The sequence below is a fragment of the Beta vulgaris genome, chromosome 5 (genome assembly GCF_026745355.1).
Source record: "Beta vulgaris subsp. vulgaris cultivar EL10 chromosome 5, EL10.2, whole genome shotgun sequence".
NCBI lineage: Eukaryota > Viridiplantae > Streptophyta > Magnoliopsida > Caryophyllales > Amaranthaceae > Beta > Beta vulgaris.
The window spans coordinates 13370670-13382905 of NC_079206.1; the positions used below are offsets into that span (position 1 = coordinate 13370670).

At 36.6% G+C, this 12236-nt stretch overlaps 2 protein-coding genes across 6 annotated transcripts; one reads left to right on the plus strand and one right to left on the minus strand.

The window, feature by feature from the left end:
- The first annotated feature begins 543 nt into the window (after positions 1-543).
- LOC104908079 (hypothetical protein) lies at positions 544-10736 on the plus strand. 5 transcript variants are annotated; one of them, XM_048644859.1, is made up of 3 exons: positions 544-756; positions 858-967; positions 10334-10736. In XM_048644859.1, the coding sequence occupies exons 1-2, from the start codon at positions 677-679 to the stop codon at positions 961-963; spliced, it is 186 nt and encodes a 61-aa protein (XP_048500816.1). In that variant the 5' UTR covers positions 544-676; the 3' UTR covers positions 964-967; positions 10334-10736. The 5 variants fall into 5 exon arrangements, with proteins under 5 accessions (XP_048500816.1, XP_019108282.2, XP_048500818.1 ...); XM_019252737.3 differs by lacking the exon at positions 10334-10736 and adding an exon at positions 7798-8360; XM_048644861.1 differs by lacking the exon at positions 10334-10736 and adding an exon at positions 6502-6782.
- LOC104908081 (beta-amylase 3, chloroplastic) lies at positions 9188-11790 on the minus strand. The gene is made up of 4 exons (XM_010697150.3): positions 11270-11790; positions 10965-11175; positions 10362-10472; positions 9188-10152 (listed from the first exon to the last, which is right to left on the minus strand). The coding sequence occupies exons 1-4, from the start codon at positions 11788-11790 to the stop codon at positions 9355-9357; spliced, it is 1641 nt and encodes a 546-aa protein (XP_010695452.1). The 3' UTR covers positions 9188-9354.
- Positions 11791-12236: the final 446 nt, after the last annotated feature.

The window sequence follows — 12236 nt, forward strand, 5'->3', positions numbered from 1 at the left end:
AGCAAAAGTTTTTATCCCAAGAATGACATTGACGTCGTCGGACTCCACCAAGTTTCTTATCAGATTTCAGAGACGTCAATTTCCTTTAATTGTTTGTTTTGCTATGACTATAAATAAAAGTCAAGGACAATCTTTGTCTCATGTAGGCCTGTATCTCTCGAGACCTGTTTTTAGCCATGTCCAATTTTATGTTGCGTTTCCAGAGTTACGAGCAAAAAGGTATTAAGATCCTTCCTTTTGATAAAGAACACGAAGTGCGTACAAGTATAATAAATGTATACACGGAAGTGTTTGCAAACATATAGATTGAATTAAAAGTTATATATGTAATTAACGGTTTGATCACTCATATATGATGACTTTATGATGTTGCGGTTATTTGCATTAGTGTTATTTTTTGATTATTTCTTAGTTATGTTATAAAGCAATTAATACTCCCGTGCATCTTATGCACGAGTCCTAATACTAGTACATGGAAAAACTAACTTCCTAGAAAGTATGACTCCCTGTATCCAACCAATCAAGGCCTTAGATCGCGTCATGTCCCTCCTAATTCCTAATTCCTAATTCCTAATTCCTAAATCCCGCCATATCTAAACCCTCAAAAAATCCCCAATTCTCCCATTTCAGTCCTCTCTAAAAATTCTCAAACTCGATTGTATTACCACACATTGAAATGAAAGTGATGATGGAGAAAAAATTCACTCTTTTCCACACAGTTGCAACCGCCGGTATCTTTTCCGCTGTATCCTGCTGGTATATTTCTCTCTCCTCTTCCTTCTATTTTAGTAACAATTCGTCAAATTTTTTCATCAATTTTTGATAATTTTTTTCAATCAATTGCTTGAATTAACAAGGTATGGATTCATGTTTGGAAGAGAATCAGCTCGCAAGGAGCTTGGTGAAATTATCGACGATCTTCGCCGATCGAATCCCAATTCTGATCCTCCTCCTCACTCTTGATTATGTACTTTCTCTCTCCTCTTGGAATTTTGTTTATGTAAACTTGAACTTTCATTATTTTGATTTTATGATGCTCTAATTTTATGGATGATGAGGGCTTTATTCTGTTTGATTTCATTTTTGTCTTTTCCCAGATTGTTACTTTAATTTTGTCTCCTATTGTGTGGCATTTTAATTTTTTTAGGTCTGCAATGGGTTAATTTCCTAATGTTTTGGTAGAACACACGATAATTTCACATACTTTAGACGAGGAAGAAAAATGACGAAAAATATTACCAATGTTTTTGATGAAATTGTTCATCTAACTTTGTGAAATTCAGTAGATGAATATTGAATAATGCATTGAAATGCTTCAAAGAATATAACAAGAGTTTTAGAGAGAATACAACTCTCTGAATTTTAGAGAGAGGAAAACTATATTGTATTTCATTGAGAAAACAATTATTACATTCTCAGCTATATTTATACAACTAAGCTATAGTAATAACTAACTCTAGATGAGCTGTACAAATTTGTTATTACATATTAACAGAATGTGCTGAGCTGGCTTAGTTTGTTAGAGCTGATAGTGGTTGCTTCAGTGTTACTGAAGAGTTGCTGATGCTGCTGCTGATGCCTTGCTGCTATTTGCAAGTTGCTGAAGCTTTACATTCTGCTTGTGTAACTTCAACACCCCCCCTCAAACTAGGGGATGGAGAGGTAGGAACCATACCTAGTTTGAAAAGTAGGTTTTTATGTTGAGCAACAGGAAGTATCTTGGTAAAAACATCAGCTAATTGATTCTGTGTAGGAAGATAGCTAAGCTGAAGTAAACCTTCGAGAACTTTGTCTCTAGTGAAGTGACAATCCACTTCTATGTGCTTGGTACGCTCATGGAAGACTGGATTGCGAGCAATGTGTAAGGCTGACATATTATCACAATGTAGAGTGACAGGAGTGAGATTAGAGATGCCTAACTCTGTAAGAAGTCTGACTAACCAGCAAACTTCTGAGGCAGCTTGAGCCATGGCTCTATATTCAGCTTCTGAAGAAGATTTAGAAGTTGTGCCTTGCTTTTTAGATTTCCAACTAATGGGAGAAGTCCCTAGGAGAAGGACATAACCAGTGACAGATTTTCTGGTATTGGGACATGCAGCCCAATCTGAATCACTATATGCTTGAAGAGTAAGCTTATCAGAGGCTTTGAGAAGGATTCCTTGACCACCAGTAGAATTGACATAATGAAGGGTATGAACAAGAGCTTGATAGTGAGCAATTTTTGGAGAATGCATGAATTGGCTTAGACTTTGAACAGCAAAAGCAAGGTCAGGTCTGGTATTAGTTAAGAAGTTAAGCTTACCAACTAGACTTCTATAAGCTGCTGGATCATGATACAAGTCTCCTTCATCAATTAATAACTTGACATGTGTAGGAAGAGGAGTAGAGGTCTTTTTCTGAAATGTTAAACCACTATCTTGAAGAAGCTCTTTGGTGAATTTGTGTTGAGAGAGAATAAAACCATCAGAAGTGGTGAGGACTTCAATACCTAGGAAGTAATGCAACTTTCCCAGATCTTTTATGCTGAAGGTGGTATGTAAATAAGCTTTGAGAGAGTCAATAGTAGCTAAGTTGGTGCCTGTGATGATTATATCATCCACATAGACAGCAAGGATGGTGATATCATCATTTCTTTCTTGATAAAGAGAGAATAGTCATTTTTAGACTGAAGGAAGCCTTGGGGAGCAAAGCAGAATTGAGCTTTTGAAACCATTGTCTGCTTGGTTTTTAAGCCATAAAGAGATTTGTTAAGCCTACAAACAAGCTTGTGAGGATTAGGAATACCAGTAGGCATATGCATGTATACTTCTTCATGGAGATCCCCATGCAAGAAGGCATTATTTATATCCAATTGATATAAAGTCCATCCTTTGCTAGCAGCCAAAGCAAGGATACTTCTAATAGTAGCCATCTTCACCACTGGAGAGAAGGTCTCTTGGTAATCTATACCATATTTTTGAGTGAAACCCTTTGCAACCAACCTGGCCTTGTATCTATCAATGGAACCATCTGCTTTTCTTTTGATTCTATAAACCCATTTACAACCAATAGGTTTCTTGCCTTTAGGAAGAGACACAACATCCCATGTTTTGTTATCTGTTAATGCTGAAATTTCTGAATCCATGGCTTTGACCCATAATGGATCCTTAGCAGCTTCATGATAACTGGTTGGTTCAATAGTAGTGAGCAAGGAGGCTAGGAAGGCCTTAGAAGGTGAAGGAAAATTGTGATAGGAAACCAAATTACACCAGGTAGAAAGAGTAGTGTGAGAGCAAATATAGTCATTAAGATGTGTAGAAGGTTTAGAAATTCTGGTAGACTTCCTTAGAGTAGGAAGAGAAGAATCAGAAACAGGAGAAGCAGTAGAAGTAGTAGAAGGGCCTGAGCTAAAATCAGGAGTAGGAGTAGAAGGTGAATTAGGAGAAGAAGTAGAGAATGGAACTGAGCTAGAATCACTCAGATCAGTTACTGTAGGAAGAAAAATCTGCAAAGGATAAATTTGTGAGAGAGGTTTGTTTGTGGTTGAAGAATAGTGAAAAGGGAAGTGTTTTTCAAAGAAAACAACATCCTAGATATCAGAATTTTGTGTGTGACAAGATCAAGGACTTTGTATGCCTTTTGTGCAGGAGGGTAACCAAGAAAAATGCAAGGATGAGCTTTGGGATCAAGTTTGGTTCTGTTTACAGAAGTGGTGTTAGCATAGCATAAACACCCAAATATTCTCAAGTGTTTAAGAGTAGGTTTGTATTTGAAGAGTTTTTCAAAAGGGGTTGCATTTTGAATGCTGGTGAGAGGCATTCTATTGATCAAATAAGTGGCAGTTAATATACAATCACCCCAATATTTTGTAGGAATTTTTGATTGTAATAGAAGAGACCTTGCTGTTTCAAGCAAATGCCTGTGCTTGCGTTCCACTACACCATTTTGTTGTGGTGTACCACTGCAACTTTTCTGATTTTCAATGCCTCTATCAATAAAGAGCTGTTTCATATCTCCTTCTATAAGATCAGGTGCATTATCTGTTCTCACAGTTTGAACCTGAGTATGAAACTGAGTAGTAATGAAATTCAAGAACTGAGTCATTAAAGCAACAGAATCAGATTTGCTTTTCATTAAATGAGTCCAAGTGACTCTTGTAAAATCATCAACAATAGTAAGGAACATGTTATGACCAGAATAGGTACAAGTTTTGTAAGGTCCCCATACATCTACATGAAGTAGTTGAAAAGCAAAGGTAGATTTTATTGAGCTAATAGGAAAAGATCTTCTAGGTTGCTTTGCTATTGGACAAATTTGGCAAATATGTTCAGCTAGACAACCATTAATGTCTACAGAAGGATCTAATTCTGGAATTTTGTTAAAAGAGATGTGTCCTAGTCTGAGATGCCATAGCTTGGCATTTTCTACAGCAGTGAAACAAGTAGAAAGATTTGAAGTAGACACTAGTATATTATATATGGAAACATGAAGAGGTGAGAAGAAAGAACATCTTCACTTAATTTGTAGAGACCATGCTCCAGCTCACCAAGAACCATGCAGTGGTTCATCAAAGGGCCCTGAATGAAACACTTGTCATGAGTGAATTTAATTGTGTAAGAATCATCTTGACATATTTTGGGAATGGAAATGAGATTAAAATGAAAGCCAGGAACATGTAAAACATTTTTAAGCTCTAAGAAAGAACCCAATTTAATATTTCCAACATGTTTTACCTGAATTTTGCTTCCATGGTATAGTTATGAAGTGATTGGTACCAGATACTTCATGATAATTGATAAATGATTTAAATTGGAACACATATGATCAGTGGCACCACTGTCAATGATCCAATTTTGTTTCAAAACGGAATTTAGACAAATAATCCTGCTAGTTGAGCACTAGCTGCCAGTCCAAGAGAACTTCCAGCATTATGTTAGTCTGATCTGCAGTGTTGTGTTGATTAAGAGCATCCATCAACTTCACATACTGATCTTTAGTGAATGATGCTTGAATCATCTCACTGTTCTCATCATCAGCTGTGTCACCATGAGCAATTGCTGCTATTTTCTTGCCTTTGGCATACTTATGATTGGCAGGATATCCATGAATTTTCCAGCATCTATCCATGGAGTGACCTCCCATTTTACAGTGATCACAATAAAAGAGTGAAGGTCTTTTGTTACCAGTGAGAACCTTGCTAGAATTGTAGCCTGAGTTATTGTTAGTATTGAAAGTAACTCTGGCAGCTTGTTGCTTGTAAGGTTTCTGATCACTCTTCCTTGCTGTGAAAGCTACAACTTCACTGTTGTTCTTAGTAGGGTCTGTAAGTCCTCTGTGACTTTCTTCTTGACATAAAAGTCTATATGCTTGTGTTATGTTTGGTAGAGGTTGCATCATGAGTATAGTACTCTTGACCAAAGCATATTTCTGATTTGCTTTCATTAAGAAACATAACAATCTAGCATTCTGTTGTGACTTCAGAATGAGTTTGGTTATGTTACAATTGCAACCAGTACACACACAAGCAGGAATTGGATCAAGACCATCAATCATATCCCATAGAGATTTGATTCTTGTAAAAAACTCTGAAATATTTTCATCTTCTTCCTGAGTTATGTCATTCAGTTGTTGTTGCAGACTATATAACTCAGTGCCAGAAAAATTAAAATCTTTCTTCAAGATTAAGCCAAATCTCTCTTGCTGTTTTGAAATACAATATTGATCTAGCAATGACTTGATCTAAAGAAGCAAGAAACCAGGATATAACTAGATCATTGCATCTAGTCCAGATTTTCAGTAAATTTGCATTTCCAGATGGTTTTGATATAGAACATCAACAAAACCTAGCTTATTTCTAGCTGATAATGCAATTACCATGGATCTTTTCCAATCAGCAAAACCAGAACCAGAAAGACTATAGGAACTAATTTTGTAGTATTTAAATCAGATGAACTGAGATAATACACATTGTTAGGATCTTGTGAAAATTCAAGATGTGATTGAGATTCACTTAAGTTTGCATTTGCATTTGAATTTCTAGGTGCCATACTTTGATGCAATTTGAAGAAATTCAGAAGAAAATACCTCGATTTCTTGATTTCAGCAAGTGAAGAGGATTGATTCAATCGTTAGAAAAACAATTTTGATCTCAGTTCTTCAAATCAGAGATTTAAGAATTGATGCGGAACATTTGATTATAATCCAGAACACTTATGCTCTGATACCATGATGAAATTGTTCATCTAACTTTGTGAAATTCAGTAGATGAATATTGAATAATGCATTGAAATGCTTCAAAGAATATGACAAGAGTTTTAGAGAGAATACAACTCTCTGAATTTTAGAGAGAGGAAAACTATATTGTGTTTCATTGAGAAAACAATTATTACATTCTCAGCTATATTTATACAACTAAGCTATAGTAATAACTAACTCTAGATGAGCTGTACAAATTTGTTATTACATATTAACAGAATGTGCTGAGCTGGCTTAGTTTGTTAGAGCTGATAGTGGTTGCTTCAGTGTTACTGAAGAGTTGCTGATGCTGCTGCTGATATTTGCAAGTTGCTGAAGCTTTACATTCTGCTTGTGTAACTTCAACAGTTTTTCATAGAAGGCACTGGTTGTAACTTATAAGGGCGTACAATTTTTGTGATAGGCTATGGTTAAATGGGAGTTCGTTAGAGCCACTTAAGGTTTTAGGTTTAGGGCTCTCGATTGTTGGATTGTCTAGTTCTATTTTTTTGAACTGAAATGTGCAATGTTTGATCTAGCCATGATTAGAAAGAGAGGTAGTTGTTAAATGATTGAATGATGATGGTCCCCCCCCCCCCCCCCGCGGCTTGCTTTTATTCTTATCGTGCAAGCTACGATAATAGGCCCATTGTTGAGGTATAAATGATACTCATAATGTGCAGCTTAGGGCTTGTCCTGTAGTTGCAGAGGGCAATGAGATATTCTTCTTGTATTCTTCTTTTACAGAGGGGTCGTTTGTTATCCTTTAGCTGTATGAGCTGAAGGAACTATTCAAGGATGGCAAACAAAACTAGTTTACACTTTCTTTTCGTGTAAGTGTTAGCCATTGTTGTAGGATACTTCCTGAGTTGGTGAAAGTGAACCTTTTCGCTGTTGGCTTGAGCATCTGCTGCGTTGTTGTTCATGATATGCTAGGGTACATCCCATTGATCTTGTGCTCCATGTCAAGTTAGTAGTTCTTCATCTCGAATGAACTGCACAACATTGGAGCTGGACTTTAATCATGAACCTTTTGGGAATATGAGGTGCCATGCAAAAGAATTAGGTTGATGTATTGTTTTTTGTTTTTTTAGAGCTCATTGGTTTGAGCCTTGAGGCATAGGATAATGTGGTTATTTGACGTTCATATGCATATGCCCATAACTGTTTTTAAATTCATCTCTGGGTTGCAACTTGCAAGCGGCTTGAAATAATTGCTTAGCTGTGATTGAGTGGTTTTTTTTTTTTGATAATGTCTTGATATTGATGACTGCCATTGCCCCTGCATGGCTGGATCTTGTGGTTCTTCAGAAACTTTTCCTTGAGTTTTATGCCTCTCCAAGCCATGAACTTTAGAAACCATTGGCTCCGTCGATATTGTGATCATTCGCAATGTCCATATCCCTAGAAAGTTGGAGCGTTGCCTCATCAAAATAATTGGTAAAAGTTGGTAGTTTGATTTCCCAAAATAGAAATGTAGCAATCAAAAAGAAATGGAGAGAGTAATACATAGAATGGTTAATGTTTGACAGATTCAGTTTTTTTGGCTTGACAGATGTTTTTGGTTGGGATTAAATTGCTTAGGCCAGATTCAGAGGAGAAGTGGATCTATGGAAAGTTTATTATCATGGCAGAATCTAGTAAAGTTCTGGAATCTATGCGATATAGCTAGATTTGCAAAATTAAGTGACAGGGAGGCTCGAAGAACCCAATTCAACCAGAGTAGAAAGGCAGGTGTTCTATTATCATAATATTCTATATTAAGAGATGCTTTTGGAGCTACTCCTGATTGTGAGCATTGAGCAGTTCATTATTGAAGTCATTCTTTCCGAATTATATTGCCTTGCAGTTTTCCTTTTTATTTTTTCTGAGAGCTCATTATGCTCAGCTTGTAGGCAGTGTTTGTGATGCTATGATTTTCACGATGGGATTTGTTGCTCCTATTTATGTTTTTGAAGCCAGCTGTTCTTGATCAAAACATCGTTTTACTATGTTGTCTAAACAATTTTTTATGAATAAGGAAAGTGGACCCTAGTGATATTGAGGTATCCCAATCGTTGAAAATGACTATAAGCCTGAACTAAGGTTATTATCTGTTAATTTTATTGTAATTTACCGGCTTCACATTCCTTCATTTGATTGCTTAATTATGAAGAAATTGTGTTACAATTTTTTTGTATTGTTGAAGAGTGTAATTGCCAGGCATATGAGATAGCTTTGGTTTGGCAGAATTAATTCTGTAGTATAAATAGGTGTTGAACTCTTGGTACATTGCTCAGATTGCGACCTCTGAAAATCAGTTGGTGTACATGGAATGATAGGATCCTGCACGGTTTTCCTATGACCATAGTATGCGTTGCTAGATCTTACATAGCTGGACAAGGTCTCAACTAGTCAATTGTGATGGGTTTCATTATGGAACGGTCCTGACTCATTTGAAAAAGATTGATACTTCTTTGATGGCTATCAATGATGATATTGTGCTTTCAGTTTTGTGGGAAGTGGAAACCCTAGACTATGGCCTATGGGGCTTGGTAATAGAAGCCTAATCTTAGGAGCAATCCCTTGCATACATAAGCTATATGACTAAACAATTTGGCTCGATTAACCGCCTCTATATAATCTTCCAGATACATAGGCATTTTCAAGAGGCTCTCATTTTTAGATCTGTAAGCAGCAAGATTCTAATTAGTATTGAAGGAGGGATAAAGGGACGAGATTTCCTCCTTACGACCTATTCTGCTATTCAGAAGGAGCATTAAGTTTTTTTAGGTGACAAGTCGATGATTTGGTGTCAAACTTTTTTGGAAAAAGTTGGGTCTGAAATTTGCCTAATCTGTTTAGTGAGTGCATAGTTTGACAAGGTTTTTTTAATAGGCAATTGAAGCTTTTTGGGTCCTTTTTAGTATGAGCCCTTGAGGAAATGTTAGCATAGTCTTGTATTTCTATTGTTAAACAAAAAAAAAAACCAAAATTAATATACGATCCTGGCTTCTTTCTTATTTATATTACGAAATTGCCTTCAAACAGGCATACAAATATTGAGAAGTCATTTTTTTATACTAATTGATTTTGTATTTACCCTTTCGTTGAACTAGAGTATGCTAATTTGCACCAATTACACAGTCGTGCATGTACATGTTATACAAGAGCAGGCTCATTCTTCTGATTCTTCTGAATGCTCTTTTCTTTTATGAATCCTACATATAGGTCTGTTCCGCTTGAGTCACTTGCTGAGAGTCTTTGGTTTTGACCACCTTCAGACATGCTCTTTACAAATTCTACCAAATGCCTCCAGTTATCTCCTTCAAACAATCTTTTGTTCATCCTCAAATATGTGAATGCACTCAATCCACTTCCTGAGTGCGACTTGCTGGTTGCTAAAACCTGTCCATATGCACTTGCATCATATCTCTCTAAAGCATTTTCTCCAGCGAGTTCTATTCCAGCTATTTGAGTCGCCATTTTTACTTGCTTCACTAGACCTTCAGGAGAGCAATTTGCATGATCTGGCTGTTCCCCATCCTTCATCTCCATGCATGTAAAATTGAATACAACTCCATGTTTAGCGAACATGTTAGCTACAGGAAGGTAGGCATCTTTATCTCTTGCATTATAATATCCAGCTGTTAATTCAGCTGCGTGTGATCTGGTTTTGTAATGCCAATGAATTCCTGCTACTTTGCCAGAAAGTTTTGCCCCAGTTTCCTTAAATATCCCATTAGCAGCTGCAAGAAGGTTGTCTCCATGCTCAATTAGTTTCGCGCTGTACCACCCAAGGAAGAACTTTCCATATGCTGTATTCCATGTTCCTTCTCCTCGAAAGAATCCTGTGTCTTCTGGGTACTGATTGTAATTTCCCGAATCATGTGGCCCACTTCTTCCCCATTCTTCCTGTCCGATTGCCTCAGCTGCTGCTTGCAATGATGCTTTCATATACTGTTTTGAATGTAAACGTGTTAGAAGGGAATGAGATGAAAATTGAAAGAAAAACGAAGATGAGTACATCGTCTATTGTTTTTCTTTTGTCATGTTAGTTGTTTTATGCTATATCCTTTATTACTTTATCTGTGGTATTTAGAAGAGGCTTATCGACAAACTTAAATCTGACATATTACAGTAGCTCTTGGGTTGGCCTAAGATTGTACCTTGTCATAGCACTGAAACTCTCCAATTCCTGGAAATCGCCAAGTGCCATTGCTTTCTGGGTAAGATGGATATCTTAACTCCCCACACGGCCCCATCCCGACTTGAATTTCCTGCAATACGAATAAAAATTGAATTTATAAGACTATAGTCTAATTTCCAGCAAGATATATATTCTTTTTTGAAGTTGTAGTAATATGCACTTATAATTATATTAGGATGCAAGTCATGCAACTTGCAATCTTGTCTTTATCTCTCCCTCTCTTCTTAATTGCATAAAATCTCATATCTGGGACCAATAGCAATTTATTCTTTTTTTTTATTATTTTTGTTTCAAATGTTATGTTTTAATTTTAATTATATATTTTGACCAATGATCTCTTAAATCTGTCACTCCCTTATAAATCATCTCTTTGTCGAAATATTGACACATGAAAATAGAATATAACAAAATTATTGTTCCTTAAATTAATTGTTGGAACTTGTTATTCATTACTTCCATAAGATGCATATCAAAGCTTTTAGATCATAGAAGGCCATTAGTGACTTTAAATTATATATAGGGTCAGAACTTAGAAGAAATGCTCAATAGCTTTGAGTCTTACCACAATAACTCTGCCCAAATAATCTTTAAATTTGTCGCGGAAGCTCCTCATGTAGTCTGAGTAGACCTGGATGGGTGTTCTTCCTTTGAGTACTGGAAGCGAATCGCAGCCCAAGGAGATATACTCTGGATTCCTCCTGCCTGATCTGTCTGTGTAGACAAGATCAGGGTTGTTGCTGATTTCTTCTAGTACCCATGGCGGTAAAGGAATACTGCAAATTGGGATTTGCTAAGGTTTAGTATAAGTTAAGGAGAAAGTCATAAAAGAAAATGTAAGTAAACACAAAATGATTTTGTTTACTGTACCTGCAGGAGTCACCCACATTTCCTCCGCACTGGTGGAAAGACATAACTACTTGGAGCTTTAAACCATGTCTTTGCACCATCTGCACTAGCTCAACATAGCCATCCCAATTATACTTTAAAGGTCCATCTTTTTCGACTAATCCCCACCATACATCTACCATTACTCCTTCAACACCGGCAGTTTTTAGTGCCATCAGACTGGCATTCATTGCTCGTGGCTTGTTTAATTTGCCACCATTACATACGGTGTCTAATGGCAGCATCACGTACACAGGCACCCTCGTATTATTAGTGTGATGATGACCTTTCAACTCATGAAGTCTCTCCAACTTCTCGTGACTCTTGCCTTCCAACTCCGAGCTTGAGATTTTCTCAGTTGTAAATTGTGCTGTGTGTACAGAACTGATTGCACGAACACGATCCATCGGCTTGATTCGTGCAATGCATATGATACTTGGAAAATCTTCAGAAGCTCTAAGGCTTCTAAGGAAAGAATTTGTAGAACGTAATGTTAAAGTCATTTTGCTGTTGTTGTTGTGAATATGAGAACAGAGGACAAAGAGAGATGAGGGAAGAATGGAGTAGTTGATTGCATTATTTATAAGGGTGAAACCTTCTGTGATGGCTAGGTGGGACCGTTATTTTAACTAGTGTGGAAAAGTGCATAAAATCAAGATTAGTCAGCTTAACTTTTCCAAGTCATCTTCTGTATACGCGGATCTACTAGTCATCCTTATCATAATTTGCGGGAACCATTATTATGGAGTACATTTTTAATTAGTGTTTCCAAATTTTAATGGCCATCCATTCCAATTGGATCTTCGCCACAAGTTTTTATGACAGCATTTATCCTGTTTTTTTTTAGCTTTATGTATCTTACTGTAATTTTTGTTACTCTTATAATTATGTGGTTTTAGTAGTTTCAAACTTTCAATTTCATATTGACTGCGGTAGTATTAGCGTGTTC

Coding starts and splice junctions, on each gene's coding strand:
- LOC104908079 (XM_048644859.1), top strand. CDS start 677: ATGAAAGTGATGATGGAGAAAAAATTCACTCTTTTCCACACAGTTGCA. Junction 757..857: donor TTTTCCGCTGTATCCTGCTG/GTATATTTCTCT, acceptor TGAATTAACAAG/GTATGGATTCATGTTTGGAA.
- LOC104908081 (XM_010697150.3), bottom strand. CDS start 11,790: ATGACTTTAACATTACGTTCTACAAATTCTTTCCTTAGAAGCCTTAGA. Junction 11,176..11,269: donor AATGTGGGTGACTCCTGCAG/GTACAGTAAACA, acceptor CCCAATTTGCAG/TATTCCTTTACCGCCATGGG. Junction 10,473..10,964: donor ATTTGGGCAGAGTTATTGTG/GTAAGACTCAAA, acceptor TTCGTATTGCAG/GAAATTCAAGTCGGGATGGG.